The 23,759-nt window shown below is 40.9% G+C and overlaps 2 protein-coding genes across 2 annotated transcripts; both read left to right on the forward strand.

Annotated features, from left to right (window-relative positions):
* Positions 1-1,635: 1,635 nt before the first annotated feature.
* On the forward strand, positions 1,636-13,147 carry LOC139201458 (probable E3 ubiquitin-protein ligase HERC4). The gene is made up of 23 exons (XM_070830784.1): positions 1,636-1,861; positions 1,993-2,110; positions 2,215-2,291; positions 2,854-3,075; positions 3,167-3,258; positions 4,089-4,219; positions 4,753-4,877; positions 4,958-5,034; positions 5,120-5,235; positions 5,358-5,417; positions 7,384-7,489; positions 7,742-7,940; positions 8,449-8,597; positions 8,741-8,857; positions 9,083-9,181; positions 9,296-9,451; positions 9,585-9,725; positions 9,943-10,109; positions 10,245-10,311; positions 10,428-10,498; positions 11,086-11,269; positions 11,433-11,535; positions 11,856-13,147. Exons 1-23 carry the CDS (start codon positions 1,636-1,638, stop codon positions 12,071-12,073), a joined length of 3,021 nt encoding a protein of 1,006 aa, XP_070686885.1. The 3' UTR covers positions 12,074-13,147.
* Positions 13,148-14,204: 1,057 nt separating this feature from the next.
* Positions 14,205-23,292, forward strand: LOC139201459 (probable E3 ubiquitin-protein ligase HERC4). Its single transcript, XM_070830785.1, has 23 exons — positions 14,205-14,421; positions 14,540-14,657; positions 14,762-14,838; positions 15,385-15,606; positions 15,698-15,789; positions 16,267-16,397; positions 16,578-16,702; positions 17,077-17,153; positions 17,324-17,442; positions 17,580-17,639; positions 17,722-17,827; positions 17,943-18,141; positions 18,736-18,884; positions 19,017-19,112; positions 19,256-19,354; positions 19,965-20,132; positions 20,210-20,350; positions 20,551-20,720; positions 20,854-20,917; positions 21,007-21,077; positions 21,172-21,355; positions 21,939-22,041; positions 22,896-23,292. Exons 1-23 carry the CDS (start codon positions 14,205-14,207, stop codon positions 23,111-23,113), a joined length of 3,006 nt encoding a protein of 1,001 aa, XP_070686886.1. The 3' UTR covers positions 23,114-23,292.
* Positions 23,293-23,759: the final 467 nt, after the last annotated feature.

The following is a 23,759-nucleotide window of genomic DNA, read 5'->3' on the forward strand; positions in this document are numbered from 1 at the left end:
ATTTCCAGCACTGACCTAAACTCTAAAAATGTTTCTTCCAACTCAGGTACATTTCCAAGTTCAGAGGAATGTTATCTAGATCCGTTATTTCTGCATTTAAATCAGTTAAGACACTTTGCCTTTTGTCTTACGTGTTGAACTACAGCTCTGGTGGGCAACCATCTGATTTTAAGATTAGAGTTTATTTTGATTGTGTTGTCATTTCCACCTGATCTGTCTGCGGGTGACTTATTTGTGAGCTCTGTTTCATGCAGTCTGTTAATGGTGTGCTTTGCTATTCTTGTGTTTTTAATGCTGTCTGCGGTCTTCTGCTCTTTTTGTTTTTCTTTTATGCTGCGTATGAAAATCTCTTTGTGCTCCTAACTTGAAAAATACTATTAAATACACTGCTCACTAAAAGTTAGGGATATTCGGCTTCCAGGTGAAATTTCAGGATGAACCTAAAATGCATTCTAACCTTTCCAGGTGAACTTAATGTGACCTTCTCTAAACCTTTGAATGCACATGTCCAACTGTTCAGTGTCTCAGTACTTTCTGCACCAGCTGCTGTTCTCTAACAAGAAGCTTAACAGCAACATTCACAACAGGTTTGATCCATGAGTCCACCAATACATTTCCTGCTTCAGGTAGAATTGGTATTTAAACAGTCCTCCTCATCCTGCTGTTCACATTCTGACATCATGAGACCAAGACGACACCTAACAATTGATCAGCAGCACCTCAACACTGGAGGCTTCAAACAGGAAGTCCTCAGACGGAGGTGTTCACTGAGCTTAGAGGGTCACAGAGTGTCATCAGGAGGTTGGAACAGTGATACAGAGACTGGAAGAGTCACAGAAAGGAGAGGAGTGGACGTCCTTTGGCCACATCCCAATTTATTGAGGCACCGAAAATGTTTTGTTGTGGTATACCTACCACTGTTGTTAGATTTTCTTTCAATAAATTGTTTAAGATGAAGAAATCACCATTGCATGCTTCTACTTAAATGCCCTACTTTCATGATATAATATCACTGTAGCATTCACTTTTTACATTTTCCATATATTTCACCTGAAAGTCGAATATCCCTAACTTTTTGTGAGTAGTGTGTATATATATATACGTATATGTGTATGTGTATATATATATATATATATATATATATATATGTGTGTGTGTGTGTGTGTGTGTGTGTGTGTGTGTGTGTGTGTATAACAATTCAAAATAAAAACAGTATTATTATTATTATGTTGTTGTTGTTGTTGTTGTTGTTTCTATTGAAACTCATTATTAATAAACATGTATGTATGTTTACCAGTCTGACAGGGTGAGCTACATTAGCTTTGGAACATTTGAAGCCAGGTTTTAACTCCTTTGTCTCTTCATCCTGTCGCTAAAACGTCTGTCTGACCTGCACATTCACACATCAGACATGAACAATGAGTCCTGTGGCAGCCAGGCTGACTGATCACAAACACTGAGTCAAACATGACTTTCACTCTCATTTCTCTGCCCTCCAGCTGACTGTGTCCCTGCTGATCACCTGAGTCATCCGTCTTTAGGTTTTGTTTTCGCAGCACGGTTCGCGTCCCGATCTTAGTTTCGATTCCGGTGTTTTAAAAAGCAGCAGTCGCTCTTGAGGAGGCACTGTTGGATATGTTGTCGTGGGGGGAGGACAGCCGGCGGGGCTTCAGGCTGAGAGGTGGTTCAGACACCACAGACAGAGCCACAGATGCCGGGGTTGGCCGTCTGGACCTCGGGTACCACATCGGGGACCTGTCGGCAGGTCACAGGGTGCTCGCCTTTGTTAAAACCAACGGAAATGCCTTCATCATTCGCACTAATGAGAGCAAAGATGGGAAAAGAGCCAGAGGAAAACAGAGTGAGCATGCTGCCAGTGTTTATTCACTGCAAAACCTCTCACCTACAAAGTTTTCTGGATTGCAGTAATGGTGCTAATGCATGTAACCGCCTGCATCCACTTTCAGCTGCTGTGTGTCCGTGTTTCCTCAGAGTTTATCAAATGTAAAGAGAAGATTGAGGCTGTGAGATGTGCTGATGATGTGGTCACACTGCTGTCTGAGACCGGCAAAGTCCTCTGTGTGGACACAAGCCACTCCAACATCCCTAAGTAAGGAGAGACTGAGTCATTTGCATCAGTCGGTGTCCTGCCTTCATGCCTGTCACCTCTGATAACTGTGTGTCTGATCTCTGCTCTGCTCCTCGTCCTCTCAGGCCCCTGGAAGCTCTGTGTAACATACCAGTGTCTCAGGTCGCCTGTGGGAGCCAGCATTCAGTGGCCCTGACCAAAGGTACCGTAAAGTCCAGGAAAGTGCTGCAAACTGAAAGGGTCGGGTGGTTTTATGTGCAGGGGTTTGTGTGTCTGAGCTGGAGCTGCAGCTAATGAGTGTTTTTCATCTCATTTCATTCATCATCGAGTCATCATTTCCTTTATGTCAGAGCTCCACCCCAAAACAACAGACAGTTTTATTTGTGGTGTAATAATTAGATATGATGTTTTATAATCTATTTTAATGTAACAATATATATATATGTGTGTGTGTGTGTGTGTGTGTGTGTGTGTGTGTGTGTGTGTGTGTGTGTGTGTGTGTGTGTGCTATATAATTCTCCTTTTTACATTTAAAAAGAAACTTTTCAGTGTTTCAAGGTGTTTTTATGTGTTCCATTTGGGTGAACTGGCCCTTTAAGAGTTCAGTAGGATCTATAATAACGCTACAGGAGTAACTCCTAACTCCTAACTCCTAACTCCTAACTACGCTAAACTTTGGCACCTTTGTGCAACAGGAAATGATGCTGTGTGTCTTACCCACATACGACCAGTGTGGAGTCTCAGTGGTACTGGTTTCTCCACAGATGGTCAGGTGTACACGTGGGGCCTGGACTCCAGAGGACAGCTGGGTCAGGGGAAGAGGAGGCTCGGCGCCGCTTCACCCCAGCACCTCCGATCTCTGTCAGCGATGCCCCTGGTTCAGGTGGCTGCGGGGGGGGAGCAGAGCTTCGCCCTCTCAGTCTCTGGAGGTGTGTTCGGCTGGGGCAGGAACCACTGTGGACAGCTCGGGCTGGGAGACACCACAGGTGAATAAAAGCAGTCGTCCTGTCTTCCATTTATGAGAACATTTAGTGTTTCTGTGGCAAGTAAAGCCCAACGTGCTTTTCTTCTCTACAGACAGACACACACCAACTTCTGTTCATTACCTGAACATGAGGAAAACTGTCCATGTTTCCTGTGGAAAGGACCACACGGCCATTTTGACAAAGGTTTGACAAAAGCTGGTGACAATTTATTGTTAATGCAGTCTACAAAATTCTGAGTAGTTACCAAGGACTGCAGATTTGTTCTCCTTCCTCACTCGTTCCTAATAACTACTCACAGTGTTTCGTACTGTATTACTAGTGTCACCAGAACACTTTTAAACACTCTCATGTTGTAACCACTCACCTGCCACACTTCCTGCTGTATTTCCTAGACAGCAGACATTATAGGGTCAGTGATTCTAATTTACTCCATGTACAAATGGAATGATGGAGGTTTTATATGATCTTGTTAACCTTTTCGCCAGATTCAGATATCAGCTTAGAAGATGTTTTTTTTTCCCCAAACATCTTTTCATCAGTTTTATTAATATAATATTTACTGTTCATGGACAAACACACTTAAACCAAAATTATCTGATTTTCTGACTACTTTTTAACAGCCGGTAAACACAACATAGACATATTCTCATCTTTTAAGCTGATGTGGGAAAGTCATGTTTCTGTCCACCTGAAGTCCAGTATTCTGTGTCTTTTTAACTCTGTTTTGGTCTCCACCGACTCCTGACCGAAATATATTGGTCAGTAGCTGTAAACCATGCCTCAGTGTTTGCGCTGGTAGTTAACAGTGAGTTTATCTGAGCTTTTTGCTTCCTGCTGCGGCTGAAAAGGACACTAATGCCACATTTTGTAAATCTTATTTCAAGTGTGGTGGTAAAATAAACAGAAAACAATTTTTTTTAAAAAGCACGCTGACTTATCAAACACATTTGAACATGGATAGAGCCAGTATTACTGTGGGACTCTAAACGATGGTGGTCTGGTTGCTTCCTCAGGATGGTGCAGTGTTTACCTTTGGCTCTGGTCAGTACGGACAGCTTGGACACAACTCATTCAGCGATGAGCTACGTCCTCGGCTTGTAGCAGAGCTCTGGGGGGCAAAGGTCACCAGGATTGCATGTGGACGGTACAATATATCACCTTTCATATTACAATGATTCTATGCCTGTTTAGTTCATAATGTTGAAAGGCTGAAGCTATTTTGATGTTTTAACTTTTTCCAGTTGTACCTCCACACCACAACGTCTAATTTACATTGTCTGGCAGTTAGGTCAGAACCTTCCCTCTGTCGGGTATGATCCATTTAATCAACAGATGAACCAAAGCAAAGCTATAATCTGACAGTAAAGCTTGAGTTCATAGGCTTTTTTAAATTGGATATACTTTGTAATATGTACGTAGGGCTTGTTTCTGTGTTTTAGTTTGAAAACAATAGGGAAATCCCAATGATGTTATAATTGTCTTTCAAAACCAGGGATGAGTACTAAATCACAAGTTGTAAACAGTGGCACCCACATATGACATAATTCACTGTGTGTCTTGAAGAAATTTCACTTTGTCAGATATTGCAACAGGCTGGGAAGCTGCTCCAGTGAGTCAAAGCATATTTATGTTTCTGATGGCTTTAGAAATGTTGTTTGTTATATTTTATGTATTCAGACATCACACATTAGTGTTAACGGGCTCCAAGAGGGTCTACTCCTTTGGGTGTGGAGAGCAAGGGCAGCTGGGACATGGAGAGGAGAGTCACCGGTCTGTGCCGCTTCCTGTTCAGCTGCCACAGGGTAACTAGAACTACATTTCTGCAGTAAGTGAATTAAATAATGTGAATGCATTGAATGATTTTATTCTTTAATTGTTCCAGACAGAGGTGATGATCCTAAAATTAGAGACATCTTCGCAGGAGGAAACTGTTCGTTCGCAACGTGCACGCCGAGTGAGGTACCAACACAAATACATGCAGCGCAGACCATGATGGTAGGTGGTATGATGACATGAATGTCAACTCAGCTTGTTTCACTCACAGGAGGTTCAAGAAGAGTCAAGCACTGATGGTGTCAGTAAAGCACATCACTGTTTTGCTGATCTGATTGACAAATGGACCTCTGAATGTGATTTGAAGTCTTGGAAAAAGATTAAACAGTAAGTTTTCTTTTTTCATATGTATTTAGTTTAGTTAGCCTGATGTTTTACAACTGGCATTATTCATTTGGATCGAAAGCTTGTAGCACTGTTTTCTCAATGCAGCTGTTAAATCTTCACAGGGAAATTCACAGGACATTTTCCTCTGCATCCTGTGTCAATAAAAGCTTCCTTGAGCAACGGTAAGCACAGTAGCTCCCAGCATGCCCATCACTTCTCTTTATCAGGCTGAAATGTAACATTTACTGTTTAACCAGATGGTGGTCTAGTTAGTCCACCACACTGAAGCATTTCAATGACTACTGGATAGATTGGGACGAAATTTGGTACAGACATTCATCTAATTATAAAGGAAGTCTGTCTGTCTGCCTGTCTGTCTGTCTGTCTGTCTGTCTGTCTGCCTGTCTTACTTTGTGTTCGTCACTTTCATCCGATCTACTACACACTTGGTAGCGAGGCCTCCAACAAAGTGTCGAGTGTGACGTTGTTGGCGTGAAATGATGAAGTAGCGATTTCTTTGGCGGCACCTTTGGTGATAAGTGGTATTGTGGGAGTGTTGTGGGAGTGTTTGGCTTATACTTTAGAGCAGGGGTCACCAACACGGTGTCCGCGGGCACCAGGTCGCCCCCAAAGAACACATGAGTCGCCCCCATAGGCCTGTTCTAAAAATAGCACAACTCACCAGTGAGCTGCGTCTAAAATTAAATTTGTTGAATCTGTTGTTATTCTTTTTTTAATCACACTTGCATTTATATAGATTTGAAAATGACAATATCTTAAAAATAAAAGAATTAGTTTAGATAGTTTTAGGTGAACTCTGACCTCTTCGAGTTCAAAGGTCAAAGTTCAAAGGTGCTTCTTTGGCGCTTGTGCAGAGTAAGCTAGCGGGCGCAGCGGAGATGGGGAGCTGAATGAGGTTTCTAACCCAAAAAACATGGCAGAAAAAAGAAAGAAAGCTCATCATTTTCACAGTGAATGGGAGGAAGAGTTCTTTGTTACTACTGCGAAAGAAAACTGCGTGTGTCTCATTTGCGACACTTCACTACGGGTCACAAAGCTAGCATACTAACTGCCATGCTAACTAGCATGCTAACTGCCATGCTAACTAGCATACTAACTGCCCACCGGGAAGCGCGCGACATGCAGAAACAGCCCGTGAGCTGAAGGCAGCTTTGGGTAAGCAGCAGTCTGTTTTCACCAGGCCGGAGGAAAAATCCCAAAAAGCAGCCGAAGCCTCGTTTAGAGTTCCACATTTTCAAACAGATACCAGATGTTGTCAGGGGCAACATGGCGGTGTCATGGCAACGGTGAATAAAAATATTGATTTTTAATTGTGTTCAATGCAAAAGTGTGTTCATGAAATATAAACAGATATAATTTTGTTAAAAGTGCCGCAGATTTGTTCATTAGTTTAAAATGTGGTAAGATTTGTTTAAAAATGTGAAAGTTAATTTTTCTTAAACATTACTTAATTGATAACTTTTACAAACATGCTGCAGCATAGTTGATGATGTGTTTAAAGGCTCTTTGTCAGTGGGCAGTGAAAATGGAACATTTGTTCTATGAAATGTTGTAGAAGTGATCATCTGAAAATGTAAACAATTGCTGAGAATAGACATTAAATGTGTAATATTGATTTTATCTGTTTCCCACCTTGTTAAGTCATTGTTGATAATCATTGTGAGAAATCACTAACATGATCAGTGTCTTCACATAGATGAGTATCATTAATCATTGATAATAATATATAACTAAAAGCAAACTGAGCTCATTTGTTATTTCAGAGGAGTGTGACAAACTTCGTATGACTCAGTACCCATGAAGTAGCTCTCGGTTTCAAAAAGGTTGGTGACCCCTGCTTTAGTGTATAATCAAACATCTCTGAAGCTAATGGCATCTCCATCAGCCTTAATTGTATTTCGTCCATCCATCCAGTGTCTATACCGCTTATCCTTAAGGGTCGCAGGGGGGGCTGCAGCCAATCCCAGCTGGCATTAGATGAGAGGCGGGGTTCACTCTGGACTGGTCGCCAGTCAATCACAGGGCCGACACATAGAGACAGACAGCCATTCACGCTCACACTCATTAGAAGCGTTATCATGCTAACATGGTCATGGTGCTCTTTGTCTTTTTTCTTTGTGTTTTTAGCAAAGATAAACATTTCCAGACCTCACCAAAGTACTCTGGCATGAACTTGTCAGCTGCAAGATGTGCTTTCAAAAAACTGATAAAGAAGGATCATGTTTTGGCAGAGGTATGTAGCTAAAGTGTATGAACGGGTTTGTCTTCTCAAAGTTATCTACTTTGAATATCTCTGTTACTGTTCAAAATGGCATGATGGGTTTTACTTTATATTTACTCCCAAAATGTATTTTAATAAGTTTGCTAACTTGTCTGAGGCTTTTAAAAACGGACTAAATAAGCCTTGTATTTTTCCCTGAACGTAGACACCTGAACCCAGTTGTCGGTCGATGACTGACCCTTGCAATCCTTTTGAAACTAACAGGTTGAGGATGCTGTCCTGCACTTGCTTCCCTCCCTTGATAAGAAACCAGTGGGAGTGGAGGGGCTGAGGATCTTCCTGCTTCTCAATGAACTTCTGCATGTGATCCAGAAACACAAACAGAGACGAACGAGCACAAAGCTCGCTGAGGCGGTCGCTGCTGTCGTACTAAGTCTGTCTACAGACAGCCTCAAAATCATAGGTACTCCCACCACCGATTCAGTACATTACAGTTATGGTCCATGAGATCCATTGAGAAAATTATATGAACAGACATTGAACAGTAAGGGAGACAAATAGTGGCCTCATTGGTTCTCTATAGTTCCACAACTAACACTGCATGCATGTAATCCAGCACAATTGTATCTCACTGATCTCACAGCCTCACTCTGTACTATTCACTCTATTTACTTGTATTAACTTACTACAAATTCAAATTGAATATTTCTTTATGCTGCTTCATATTAACGGAATTTAACACACGAAACGGGAAGGCTTTTATTGTGACTTTGTCAAGGAAACCACTACATAATTGTCACCACAGTTAACACTAACCTTGATCACTTCTCAAAAATGCTGCCTACAAGACTTTTTTTCAGTTGTGGGAAGAAATGGAACAAGAGGGAGCAGCCACCATGAGCTTTTAGATGAAGAGCTGTAGATGACAAGCTGCACACTGACATTAATGTCTGCGACGTTGTCCTCTTCAGGTGACTGGTGGTCCTCGCTGTCGCCCTCTACCATGATTAAACACGTTACGGTGTGGAAGCAGGCCCTCTCAGTGATCCTGTCCTCTCAGCCTGTTCCTCGCACCTCTGGAGTCAGAAACCTGCTGCTAGTCCTCCAGTACATGTACAACGTTAGTTTCCCCTGTTACTTGGATGTTCTGTGACTGTCCCACAGCATAATCCTAAACTAGCAATGCTTCTTACTCTGACTACAAAATAAAACTTTTTACTTTATTGAACTGTTCACCTAATAAATCAAACTCTTGTTTTAAAGGCAAACAGCAGGATTGCAGAATCTAAAAGGATGCCAGAACAGGACTTCTGTTTGAAGATTGACCAAGATTTTCTTGATGAGGATCTGCAGCTTTGGCGTTTACAGTCGCAACACATGGTAAAAAAAAACATGGATTTTATCAAATTGTGAGCTAAAACCATGTGCCTGCACATCATGGGTGTGAATCCACTTAATGACTAGTGGCGAGTTGTTCCTGCTTACTGCCTCCTTTTATTTCTTTCACTTTTCAGACACTGTAAAAACACATCTGAGAAAAAAATCTGAGATCTTCAATTGTCATTGTCATACACATGTAAAGGACCTGTATGTTTTCCCTTTTAGAACTGGTATCCACAGCCACTTATCCTTTGTAGCTTTCCAATTGTGATGGATCTGCAATCAAAGAAAATGGTTTTTGACCTGAATGCTGATAACACCAAGGTAATTGATGTAGAACTGTCACTCATGAGAACTAGTTGCACACAATACTGTCAAGGTCAAGAAGTCTCCAAGAAATCCGGTAATAAGCTATGAACTTTTTTTTTCCAGTTGGAGGCAGAACTTGAATACAACTTCTTCAATTTCTTTTTCCCATTTGCTCTGCCTGAGGACCATTTCTTTGAACTGAACCTGAGGAGGACAGCAGTTTTGGAGGACACCTTTGAACAACTGGCTGTTGCTGATCAAAGTGACTACAAGCTGCAACTTGTGGTAAACATGTAGTTTTGGTCTGATAGTTTCAGCCATAGCCTTGGCAAAGTCACACTGAAAAGCTTGCATGATGTTTAGTTACTCCTGTATAAGCTTCTGTTGTAGCAGGTGTTTTGCCCTTTTTGCCCCCTAGGTGTATTTTGATGAAAACTACACAGTCGATAATGTCTACAGAAAAGACTTCTTTTATGAAGTGTTTCATGAGATGGTCTCGGCTGAATCTGGGATGTTCTGGTTCAACGACTCTGAAACGCTGGCATGGTTCCCCTCCAATGTAAGACATGAGATCCTCATTCAGGAATAAACTTAGAAATCATTGTATTTTATGGATTCCCTTCTTTTGGTTATACATAACAATTTAGCTCTTTAATTCTGAACTTTTACTTCTGATCCTAACTCGTAAAAAATCAGAAATCATCACCTATATTTTCAAGAACTCATAGAGCAGATTTCCAATTTCTGATATCAATTGTCTGTACCATCAACACCAGGCGGCACAGGAGGACGAGAGATACTTCCAGTTTGGGGTTCTCTGCGGATTGGCTTTATACAATCAGTGCATCATACACTTACCCTTCCCACTGGCTCTGTTCAAGAAGCTGCTCGGTGTAAAGCCTACACTGGAGGATATGAAGGAATTCAGCCCATGTGTTGGAGAGTAAGAGGAAATTACTGTACATTTAAGTCACACCGATTTTTAGTTGTAGTTGTAGTTTAGTTGTAATTTTTCTGGTCAGAACATTGTACAGCTCCTTTAATGTTTTAAATGTCACCTGTTATATTGTGTTTAAAGGAGTCTGCAGTGCATCTTGGAAGAATACGGAGATGTTGACATTGAAAAGCTGGACAAGGATTTTGTAGTAGGTGTTTTACAGATGGTCCTTAACTTATCTCTTCGTGATATCCAACTGGCAATCCATTATCGTCACCCAAAGCAGTGATATTACGATTTTCTTTTATCTCATAACCAATCCAGATCAACTGGAATGGGACAGAGGTTGACCTTGACCCTGAAAATCCTGAAAAGCGGGTAACAAGTCAAAACAAGTAAGAACCACAAAAGTATATTACGTATATATATATTATAATATTATTATTATTTTTTTGACATTATGAGAGTGAAACAAACCAGTGAACCTGTGGGCCTTAAAAAACAGAAAAATATGCTAAAAAGCACCGTAAAGCTAGTGATAATTCTCTGTGCATGTGTGTGTACTTAGTTGAGATCCTTCTTAACTGATTAAAACAAGACTGAAGAATGTCCTGTGTTTGGTTTTCAAAATTTTAACAAAAAAATACTAAGCTCCTAAGATGGAGAATGATACAAGTCATCCATCACTTAATTTCCTCAAAGCAACCAGGCTGCTAATATGGTTGAGAGGAAGACATGAGAAGATATTCTATGTGCACTTATTATGAGACCCAGGGAAAGTGTATAAATGAGAAACGAATGAGGCCCAGAATCGACCCTTGGGGTACACAACAAGTAAGTTCTGTAGATGAGCAAATGAAGCTACTAGGTTCCACAGAAAAATGTCTGTCAGGAGGATAGGTGATTTAAATCACTTTTACTTGAAATAAAATAAAAGTGACTGATATGTGGATCTATTTGTCGAATTCTGTCTGCCAAACAGGAAGGAGTTTGTGAATGCCTACGTGAATTATGCCTTCAACACATCAGTGAAGGGTGTGTTCCAGGAATTCAAGCAAGGCTTCTTCCAGGTGTGTGATCGAGATCTGGTGAAGCTTTTCCGGCCAGAAGAGCTACAGGAAGTGCTGGTGGGCAAAGACTTCCATGACTGGGCAAAGCTCAAACAGGTGCAGTCTAAACAAAACCTAAGCCTACCAACCATGGTCTACATTTTCTTTTAGCAACCACAACCCTTACATCACATCATCATGTGCTTGATTTAAATACTCATAATATTGATTGATGGACAGTCTATAACGGAAGTAATTGAGTCTGTTTATCTGTGATTAGAACACTGGTTATGAGGGGCAATACAGTGTCGGCCACCCCACTATACAGATGTTTTGGGAGGTTTTTGATGAACTCACCGAGGTGCAGAGAAAAGTATTCCTTTGTAAGTATCGTACCCGATTTGAACATATGTACATACAACCTATGAAAAAACAACTACAGTCCATCTTGTGATGGGCAACTAATCATTAGAATCCAATTAATAACCAACATTATTTTACTATCCAGAGCTATTTCGAATAGAATATCTAGGGAAAATGCACTTGCACAGTAGATGATGGTTTACCAGCAATGGTGGTTGTTCTAATTAGCATGAACGGTGATAAAATTATGTCTGAATCAAGGGGAAGGCAGTGCAAATATGAACACTGAGAATGTCTCAAACCCAAAAAACTCACTGATCACCACTTTTCCCTCCACTAGGGTTTGTGACAGGCTTCGAAAGGGTGCCTGTTGTTGGCATGCAGAAGATCAAGATGGCAATCAAAGACAAACAAGTCCTGGACCTCTCCTACGACCAGTACTACCCTGAGACACATACATGCTTCTCAACACTGGAGCTGCCTTTATATTCCACCAAAGAGATCATGCAAACCAAGCTGACAGAGGCCCTGAGCAACGATCGAAGAATCTACAGATGAGGCTGATCCTGACTGTTCACTGCACCTGTACTGAACAGAGGATCCGACATTGTGATAGAGCACTATTTAAATCAGTGGCCAAAGAGCTGCCCTTGTAGCCACTGCTAGTGTAACAGTGCGTCAGCAGACGTGAAGGGTGTAACATTTGTTATGATGATGATGATGATGTCTGTGGTGGGTGTATGTCAAATATTCATGATGTTAGTAGTGCAGGGACGTCTTAAAAAAGGCATTTGATTATATTTCCTTTCTCAAATGTTGAATACAGGGAATAGAAAGTGTGACAAATTTTGTTCTTTCAGAGACAAATGTCAGAGAAATGTCACAAGCAAAACAAGTGACAAGTGCACACAGTGAAGTATAATCCTCTGCCTCTGCAGAGACTTCTTTTTAAGTAAAATAGTTTAAATCATCTGCAGCATGTCTTGCATAGCTCCAGACAAGCAACTTTGAGCACAAAAGTCCATTTTTTTATGCTTGTTATCGTTCTCCTCATCAAACCCTGATGCTGTACAGCATATAGTTACTGAAGGTGCATACATTGATTAGAAAGCACTTTTTCATAAAACAGCAAGTACAGAGCACCTTGAAGAGCTGTCCTCTTATTTGTTTAAGACAATTTAAGTTAAGTGTAATAATGCAACTTGTACATACAGAGTATATGAGTCAGGAGATATGTGCATGTATCTGGTAAGGATTACCATCTATATTTTGTTAGAATAATGTAAAAGAAACTTTGAGATGTACGTCCTGCTGATGCCAATCGGTATTAATGGTGGTGTGTAAAAAACATACCCTGCCTGTATACTGTTCATGGATTACTCAGGTTGGTTGTGTAGCAGCATTTGAAAAATGAGATCATTAAGTGAATGTAAAAAATAGGATGCATCTCCTTGTTGAGCTCCATCAATGTGAGCTGACTCTTCTTGAAGAGCCTCTGTCTTTCCTCCTCTCATTTATGATTCCCAGTGGATACGTACGCGAATGTATACGTATTGTTACTTGATTTTCATTCCTCTTCTTCCTTCATGTGTCTTTAATGTCTTGTGTGTGTGTGTGTTTATGGTCACTTTTTTTTTTAAATGCTGATTTGTTAAATATACGTAAATAAGAAAATAAAATTTGCATTTGAAAATATCAGTGCCAGTGTTATGTTTAACTAAGGATTGGAAACATTGTAATTTACATATTTTGTATTAGCCATTGGAGACTTTGGAGCTACAGTATGTATCTTTGTCTGGAAAACAGAAACTAGTTGTTTGGTTCCTTCCAGCTGGAGCACAATGTGGAAAGCGACATAAAAACAATGTGACCTTATGGGGCTGAATCTGGATGTTAAAGTGGCATCACTGTGGGTGACTTTATGACCACTACTTAACTAACTCATCAGATGCTAAGTTGTTGCATTTATTAGTACCCTCCCACTATTTTACAGCACTGGATGCCTGCTCAGGTTAAGTAAAAACTGTAGCTACAAGCTGAGGATATAATCAGTGAGCTGACAGCCTCTATTCTACTCAAACACAGTCTGAAAACCACTTAAAGGTAGTTTCCTAATTGCAGCCTCTGAGTTGGCTGTTAAGGAGAAAGTTAAGGGAAACATGTTATTGCTGTCGAAGCCTGTTATACATTTTAGCTAAAGACCACTTTAGAATAAAAAGAAATATGATAAAAATCTGATTTGAACAGTCTTAGTTTGCTGGATTTTTGAAAGAGACCTGGTCCAATGTGGTCTAGGTATGAAAAAAAGCAGTGAAACATCCCTTTTTCGTATTTTATCAAAGACAATAAAGGTGCCACACATTTGAAACAGCCTAAAATGTCCCAAACGCTGCCACACCAGTAAAAACAGATGCTCTGCCGCTCAGCGATGTCAGAAAAATGTCCCTTAGCTTTCCCCTTAAGTGCCGAATCAGAGGCTCTGTAGTCCTGCAGGGAAAACCTGTCATCAGCTGCACTTTTACTTTCGTTTTCCCTCTCACGTCCCAGCTGATGAAGCTCCTCCTGCTTCTGTTTCGTTTCATCACGCCTGTTTACTAAGTTTCGTTTTACTTGTCATGCTGTTTGCGACATCAGCTGATGTGACGGAGTCCTATAAAGCAGCTGGTGTTTCTCCGCAGGCAGTAGCAGGATGTTTTCATGGGGAGAGGACTGTCAGAAGGGCTTCAGGCTCAGGGACGGCGCAAATGTCCCATCAGCAGCTGGGGTTCACCGTCTGGACCTGGGGTACCACATCAGGGATTTGTCACAGGGCCACAGGGTGCTCGCCTTCGTCAAAACCAACGGAGACCTGTTCATCATTCACATCAACGAGAGCAAAGATGGGGGAAGAGCCAGAGGACGCCAGAGTGAGCATCAGTCTTTATTCATAGTAAAACTCTCTAAGTTTACTCAGCCTCTCACTCTTGAAAAGTTTTCTTATTGACAGTACTGATAACCAGCTGCTGTGTGTCCGTGTTTCCTCAGAGTTTATCGAATGTAAAGAGAAGATTGAGGCTGTGAGATGTGCTGATGATGTGGTCACACTGCTGTCTGAGACCGGCAAAGTCCTCCGTGTGGACACAAGCCACTCTAAAGTCCCTAAGTAAGGAGAGACTGAGTCATTTGCATCAGTCGGTGTCCTGCCTTCATGCCTGTCACCTCTGATAACTGTGTGTCTGATCTCTGCTCTGCTCCTCGTCCTCTCAGGCCCCTGGAAGCTCTGTGTAACATACCAGTGTCTCAGGTCGCCTGTGGGAGCCAGCATTCAGTGGCCCTGACCAAAGGTACGCAGGGGTTTGTGCGTCTGAGCTGGGCATCTGCATCTGAGCTTGACTAATCTGTCGATCATTTCCTTTATAGCAGAGCTCCACCCCAAAACAACAGACAGTTTTATTGGTGGTGTAATAATTAGATATGATGTTTTATAATCTATTTTAATGTAACAATATATATATATATATATATATATGTATATATATATATATATATATATATATATATATATATATATATATATATATATATATATATATATATATATATATATATATATATATATATATATATATATGTGTGTGTGTTATATAATTCTCCTTTTTACATTTAAAAAGAAACTTTTCAGTGTTTCAAGGTGTTTTTATGTGTTCCATTTGGGTGAACTGGCCCTTTAAGAGTTCAGTAGGATCTATAATAACGCTACAGGAGTAACTCCTAACTCCTAACTCCTAACTACGCTAAACTTTGGCACCTTTGTGCAACAGGAAATGATGCTGTGTGTCTTACCCACATACGACCAGTGTGGAGTCTCAGTGGTGCTGGTTTCTCCACAGATGGTCAGGTGTACACGTGGGGCCTGGACTCCAGAGGACAGCTGGGTCAGGGGAAGAGGAGGCTCGGCGCCGCTTCCCCCCAGCACCTCCGATCTCTGTCAGCGATGCCCCTGGTTCAGGTGGCTGCGGGGGGGGAGCAGAGCTTCGCCCTCTCAGTCTCTGGAGGTGTGTTCGGCTGGGGCAGGAACCACTGTGGACAGCTCGGGCTGGGAGACACCACAGGTGAATAAAAGCAGTCGTCCTGTCTTCCATTTATGAGAACATTTAGTGTTTCTGTGGCAAGTAAAGCCCAACGTGCTTTTCTTCTCTACAGACAGACACACACCAACTTCTGTTCATTACCTGAACATGAGGAAAACTGTCCATGTTTCCTGTGGAAAGGACCACACGGCCATTTTGACAAAGGTTTGACACATTTTGTTACCAACCACATTTTAGTACTGGGAAAGAAAAAGCCTAAAAGCAGTTCTAGCTTATTCTGCAAGAGGCGCTGAAACGATGCAATATATTTTACATAACCTGGTAAAAAAAAGACGTTTTGAAAATAGATCACGTCATTTGTGCAACACAGATATCAGTTTAGATGATGTATATTTGCTATTGAGGATATGAGCTGAGCCTCCATATTCCCTTCCTCCAGTTAACTCACAAAACATACAATGAGGTAATTTTACTTCTGAGCTCACTCCACAAGCGAGGGATGTATCCGCCATGACTAAATTTAATCGCGGATGAAAGAAAATAAGTATGTGTGGATTCAAAGCACTGTGGAAAATTCACTTTGACCTCACATCTATGTACATGTATACTACTATCCACTACATGGATAGAGCCAGTATTACTGTGGGACTCTAAACGATGGTGGTCTGGTTGCTTCCTCAGGATGGTGCAGTGTTTACCTTTGGCTCTGGTCAGTACGGACAGCTTGGACACAACTCATTCAGCGATGAGCTACGTCCTCGGCTTGTAGCAGAGCTCTGGGGGGCAAAGGTCACCAGGATTGCATGTGGACGGTACAGTGCAATGATAAACTGTTAATGCTGAGCTCATTGCCAATGCAATTCAAATATGATTTGAATTTTACATCCTTCATTAGTTTTTTCTTGCAAATAGCTAAGCATATTTTACTGATGACACAGACTGACCTGAGAAACATTGAAATACTGTTTATACTGTATTGTTTTCTCAATCAGATGCCACACATTGGTGTTAACGGGCTCCAAGAGGGTCTACTCCTTTGGGTGTGGAGAGCAAGGGCAGCTGGGACATGGAGAGGACAGTCACCGGTCTGTGCCGCTTCCTGTTCAGCTGCCACAGGGTAACTGCACCACTAATATGAATGGATCAAAGACCAGTCCAGTCAAATAGACCACCACCACTAGTGACATTTTTAGGACTGATGATAAGGAACTTTTGCTCATTAAGCTGGCAAAATTGAGCCATGGAGAAGAGGACTTCAAAACACTTTATAGCTGCAGCTGTTAACAAAAGGTGGCACCATACTTGCTTAGATTGATAGTTGATAATGTCAATCAAAAACGGACCCAGAAATTAAAAGCAAAGCGATGCGACCTGCAGATTGTAACATCAGTTTTCTCGACACAGTAGTCTTTCACTCCCAGCTCACATGACTGTGTGATTTGATGCCTCTACTTTTGGTCACTACTAACTTTTATTCTATTATTGCTCCAGATGCTGCCAATGGTCAAATCATTAGAAACATCTACGCAGGAGGAGACTGTTCGTTTGCAACATGCACGTCTATTCAGGTACCAACGAAAACACATACAATATATAACTGTGGGGGGGGGTGATCATACCTGTACCCCAATTATTTAAACATATGAAGCCATTTTTCTAAACCAGACATGGACTCTTTCTTGTGTTTTTAATATATGTATAATGATGCAAACATAAACTCAGCTTGTTTCATTCACAGGACGTTGGGGAGGAGTCAAACGCTGATGATGTCAGCAAAATAAGACAGAACTGTATTGATGGTATGATTGACAAATGGACCTCTAACTGTAGTGCAAAGTCGTGGAAAAAGATAAAACAGTAAGTGTAATGCAGTAGCAAGCGTTTTTTCCAATATATAATAGCTTTGGCGGATCGCCCTTTGTTTTGTGCCCGTTCTTTGTCTCCAAACTATTAACACTGTATTCTCAGTGACTAATCATATGAAACCTTCACAGGGAAATCCACAAGATGTTTTCCTCTGCATCCTGTCTGAATCAGAGCTTCCTTGACCGAAGGTAAACACTCTCTGTGCACGACCGCCCCTTCCTTGTATCTGGTAAATTAGATCACACTTACATGTCCTTATTGTCTCCATAGCAAAGACAAGCATTTCCAGACCACACCAAAGTACTCCGGCTTGAACTTGTCACTCGCGCGAATTGCCTTTGAGAAACTTGTGAAGAGGGACGATGTTATGGCAGAGGTGTGTAACTGAAATGGGACTATGTATGTTTGATATCCGGGATGTGTGGGAAAGTTTACTTTCAAAACCTTTTCGTTATGCTCTACTCCTTTATTGAGATGGTTTTCCCCAACAGGTTGAGGCTGCTGTCCTGCACTTGCTTCCTTCCCTTAATGAGAAGCCAGCGGGAGTGGAGGCCCTGAGGATCTTCCTGCTTCTCACTGAGCTTCTGCATGTGATCCAGAAACACAAACGGCCACAAATGAGCGCAAAGCTCGCTGAGCCGTTTGCTGCAGTCATACAAAGACTCCCTGCTGAAAGCCGCCAGGTCATAGGTACTGCGAGAGACAGCTGTATGAATGATTGAGAAGCTTCATTTGTCACCAATCATAGAGTGATGTAACGCTGCGCTCACCAGAGCTACAGTTCAAAAGAGTCCACTAGCCGGGCAGCTGATAATGACATGTTCTCCATAGTTGATGTAGTGTGTGTGGTCAGAGCCTGTCACACCTCTAGCTGGGCTTAGGTGACACACTGTTGACACATGTTTACATCAAAGATACATGTCAATTAATCAATTGATTCATTTGAAATCAGATTATAAAATGGAAATTGTAAAGATTAAAAGCATAATTCTAAGCAGACACGTTAGTAGATGGAATAAGAGAAAGTTTAACAGCAGTTCATTTTGTAGATCTGTTTTAGTTAATCAAGTTCATTAGAATTCGTCACGTTATGGAAGTTTTTAGTTCATATGGCATGAATGAAATGCCAATGTATTTAATCAATGTATATATTTTTTATTCATCAGTTTACTTATTGATTACAATTGGAGACCTATAATTATCAATGATTATTAAGGGGGCGCACTCTCGACTCCCTTGGCTCAGTTGTGAAATGCTCACTAACATTTTTGTGGTCTTCCTCAGGGGGCTGGTGGTCCTCACTGTCGCCCTCCACCATGGTTAAACATGTAAAGATGTGGAAGCAGGCCCTCTCAGTGATCCTGTCCTCTCTGCCTGTTCTTCGCAACTCTGGAGTCAAGAACCTGCTGCTAGTCCTCCAGTATTTGTACAACGTTAGTGACCGTCTTATTCTTACCTTTGAATTTCAGACCGCACCAATTATAATCCTACTCACCTTTTCTACAAGGTGATTTCCTACTAATCTTTACCCTAATTAACACTATCTAAATATACCTGTTTTAAAGGCCAACAGACAGATTGAAGAACATCAGAGAATCCCAGAAAAAGCCTTTTGTTTTGAGGTTAACCAGACGTTTCTTCTAGAGGATCTGCAGCTTTGGGTAAAAACCTAATTTGAATCCATCTCAGTCAAGTCATTCACTCCTTCACTTTCATTGTTTCTGACAATTAAATTACAAAAAATAATCTGTGATCATTGTGGCTACATTTTGGTAAAAGATATGCTGATATGCTCTTTTTTCAGGCTATGAAGGATCAGCCACTTATCCTTTGCAACTTTCCATTTGTGATGGATCTGAAATCAAAGAAAACGGCTTTTGACGCTTACGCTATATACACTCAGGTAAGTTAAGCCTGTAACTGTGCCTCATGGGAACCACGACACACTAACAATATGGGCATCAGGAAATCTCCAGTACAGTTAGAAGCAGGGTGTCCCATTAACAAAATGGCCTAATGTTAAATCTGATAACTCATATATGTTAGAAACCTGAGTTTAAAGCTTCACTAATAAAAAAAAATATATTGTTACATTAACATTGGACCAAATAACAATGTGTAACGTTTAAGCATCTTTCAGCTCATTGTTTTGGTTTTCTGACCCATAGTTTTGCAAGATTGGTTCAGTCTCAACCTCAGTTCCAGCACAAAATGACATTATATCATATAATCGCATTTATCAGCTAATATTTATTCTAATCATTCAGCTGATGGTGGAGAACAAAACAGAGCTAAAAATCAGAGCAAACATTGCACTTTCATGCATCAGGTGACCAAAACTATGCTTTGTGTCCACTGAATGTATAAATCGGCAACTATTTGCTACATGTTTTCAGCTACAGCTTTATAAAGTGTTAATATGTCAGTGTTGTTTTAAGTAATGATATGCATTAAATCACATCACATAAAAATGCACGTAAAATATGATTCCTAAAATTTGAATTGTATCATAGAATAAACACGTGAAGCCTCCAAAGATGGTCTTCAATTTCCTGTATGGATGGATTCCTCAGTCTGACCCTGATTTTTTCGAACTGAACCTGAAACGATCATCGCTTTTGGAAGGCGCCTTCACACAACTGGCTGATGCTCATCACAGTGCTTTCAAGAAGCAGCTGACGGTGAATGCATATTCAAATTGGCTACTTTCATCTAAATATCTGTATGACAGGAAGAATGACAACTTTTTGTCTCTCAGGTCCATCTTGATGGGGACCCAAAGATCACACGTGTCTACAGAAGTGACTTTTTTCACCACTTGTTTCATGACATGGTGTCAGCTAAATCTGGGATGTTCTTGTTTAATGACTCCAAAACACTGGCGTGGTTCCCCTCCAAGGTAAGACTTCATGTTCCTATACGGGAACATTATCTTTGAATCATAGACCCCGGATTCCCTTTATTTAATGGATTTCCTGCCAATGATTATAACCAATAACAGAAATGTTTGCAGTTTTATTTCTATCGTTAAGGAACCAAGAAAACATAAATTCATACAATTGCCAGAGATTTTCATTGTTGCTTCTTTTATCAATCCAGGTAAGAGAGGAGGACAAGAAAAACTTCCTCCTGTTGGGGGTTTTGTGCGGATTGGCCCTGTACAACCAGAGTATTATACACTTACCCTTCCCACTGGCTCTCTTCAAGAAGCTGCTTGATGTAGAGCCCACACTTGAGGATATGAGGGAATTCAGCCCAAGTGTTGCACAGTCAGTATTCAGCGACATTTAGTCAAACATACTGTGTTTTTTTTTTTTCCTAACCCTAACACTTTTTTTTTAGAGAATATATTGTAAATTCTGTACAATAAGCGTTAACTTAATATAACTTGTTTGTTTTCAGGTCTTTGCAGTACATCTTGGACTACGAAGATGATCACCTAGAAAAAGAGGAAATCTATTTTTCGGTAGGTGTTTTGCTTATAACTTTCTCACAGTATTCCAAAGGTTTTGCAATGATATCACTAACCTCCTCTCTTTCATATCTGATAAACAGATTAACTGGGGTGGGACAGAGGTGAACCTTGATCCCCAAAATCCTGAAAAGCAAGTGACGAGCCAAAATAAGTAAGACTGTAAATCCAAGTTGTGTATGTGGCCTGCACCCAGATCAGCTCTGTCTCAGACAAATGCTTGATTGAAACGTTTATCTGCCAAACAGGAAGGAGTTTGTGAATGCCTACGTGAACCATGCCTTCAGCACATCAGTGAAGGGTGTGTTTCAGGAGTTCAAGCAAGGCTTCTTCCAGGTGTGTGATCGAGATCTGGTGAAGCTGTTCCAGCCAAAGGAGCTGCAGCAAGTGCTGGTGGGCCAAGACGTCTACGACTGGGCTAAGCTGAAACAGGTACAGTCCAAAATCAATCAGCCAGTCAGTTTTTATTTATATAGCGCCAATTTATAGCAAATGCTAGTGCAAGATGATTTTCAGATAGAGCAGGTCAACACCATACGTGTTAATTAGAGAGGATTCATGATTCAAAATTTAGGATTCAAGTTTCCCACATGAGCGAGCACCAGGCGACAATGGCAAGGAGAACTGGAAACCTATAAGAGAGCCTGGTTCATGGTGGGCGGCCATTGTTAGGGCTATTGAGTGTGTGTGTATGTGTGTGTGTTGGGGGGGGGACATTGCACAACGACAATAACAACTACTGTAATGATAATATGAATAATGATGGATAATGATTAATAACAGTAACAGTAGGAGTCGTGCAGGCAACTAGCTTTCCTCACGGCGGTCTAAACCCAGCTCACATTCCCCATTAGTGGGTAAACAATCCTTCTGCTTCACAATGATCAGAAGAGTCCACATCAAATAATCAACACAACAAAAGCTCCCTGTGTTTTCCCTGCAACTCATTCACCACATTTTCCTCTGCTGAATTTTACACTGTCAACAATAGTAGCTGTTTTTTCCATAAATCTAGAACACGGTCTATGGGCAGAGATATCATGCGGAGCACCCCACCATACAGATGTTTTGGGAGGTTTTTGGTGAACTGACCGAGGAGCAGAGGAAAGATTTCATTTGTAAGTATCGTGCCTGATGTTAACATCGTTTCATTGTACTGTGGAAGCCTTTAACTAAGATGCAGGCCTTTGAATGACATATTCTCATAATAACTTGTTAGGTGTGAAACTGATCAGAGCAGATATAAACAGCTGGTTGGGAGGTGCAAAATTATAAGTTGTAATATCTTTAATGACAAGGGAAAGATGGCAATCAGTTGTGAGTTTCAAACGGGAGGCAATTTCCAGTGTGAGAGTCAGACATGCTAGGTGCTCATTTAGCCCCCCGCCCTCCCACGGCTGGATTACCCTGTTAGGGTTAAGCTGCTGCTCCTTAATAACCCCTGTTCGTTCCCTTTTCTGGGCATTGTGCACAGTCTTCTTGTCAGTATTCCTCCTATTATACATATGGTGAGAGTTGTACTTTCTATGAAGCAAGTTAGCACAACCATTAGCTCTGGCCCTCCCGTCATTGTGTTTACTTGCAGGAGTGACGTGAATGAACGAAAACGATCTGGTCATCTGACTGAGCGAGTAATGCGACGCGAATATTCGCTTTGACTTTGGTGGAGGTTAGGTCTAAGTAATAATATTAATGATGGCTTAGACACAAACAGGGCACAGGAACATGAGCATCTAAATGGAATGCAGCCATAATTAACATAATTAGTTACCTGTGCTTGAAAAGTCACAGTTGCTTGTAAGAAATTAATGAGCCAAGTAAAAATCTAATTTATTATCATTATTATGAATTATCATTCATCTGTTCAGATTTGTAAATAAAAGAGCGGCTGTAGCTACTGTGGCTAACCTCATGATGCACACAGATGTTAACAAACAAAACCCAACTTTCTCCTCTCACGTGTGTTCCTCAGGGTTCCTGACTGGTTTTAGGAGGGTTCCTATTCTTGGCATGGACCAAATCCAGATGAAGGTGCGAGATAAGGTAGTTGAGCAGGGCTCTGATGATCAGCATTTCCCCGAGTCTCTGACGTGTCACTCCATCTTGGAGCTGCCGATGTACTCGACCAAGGAGGTCATGCGAGACAGACTGACAGAAGCCCTGATCCCAGATAGAGGATTCATGATGTGATGGTGGATCAGCATCTGCTGGACATGAGTACTGAGTACTGCATCTGTGCGGGGGGAGGGTTATATTTAAGGATCACCTGTCCTGTTCTAGCACAGGATTAAAACAAGTCATTGTGCTGAATCCATTAATGACAGGACTTTGTAATGGTGTGCTTGTAAGATTTGCAGTCTAATATTAAAATGCAAGGTATTTTGAAATTTTACAACTTACAGCTTCTCTGCAATAATTCCTGTAAAGTTTTGGTCTGATGAAGTATGACGCCATGTTGAAATGAGCAAAATTGTATAGTTGATATATATATATTTTTTTTACTGAATCTACTGCAATCCAGCAACACTGTCAGAACAAATCGTATCTTTGTGAGGATCAAAATGTTGTAGCTGATTCTATGTTTACATCTGAGTTTCTTCGGATATTAATATTCTAATATTGTTCTTACAGCCAAATCTATATGTAAATTAGGTGTATTTTTAGAGAATGTTTAGCCTTTAAGTAATTTATATTGCACTTCATTCCCGCCGTCAGGCCATCGTTCTGTCATGACTGTATTGTATATTTATTGTATATTTATTTGTACCTTGTGTATCCATGATCTTGGGTCAATTAAAAAAATGCGACATCAGAAACAGCTCAGTGTAAAATCATT

This window comes from Pempheris klunzingeri, chromosome 5 (assembly GCF_042242105.1).
Source record: "Pempheris klunzingeri isolate RE-2024b chromosome 5, fPemKlu1.hap1, whole genome shotgun sequence".
Lineage (NCBI taxonomy): Eukaryota > Metazoa > Chordata > Actinopteri > Acropomatiformes > Pempheridae > Pempheris > Pempheris klunzingeri.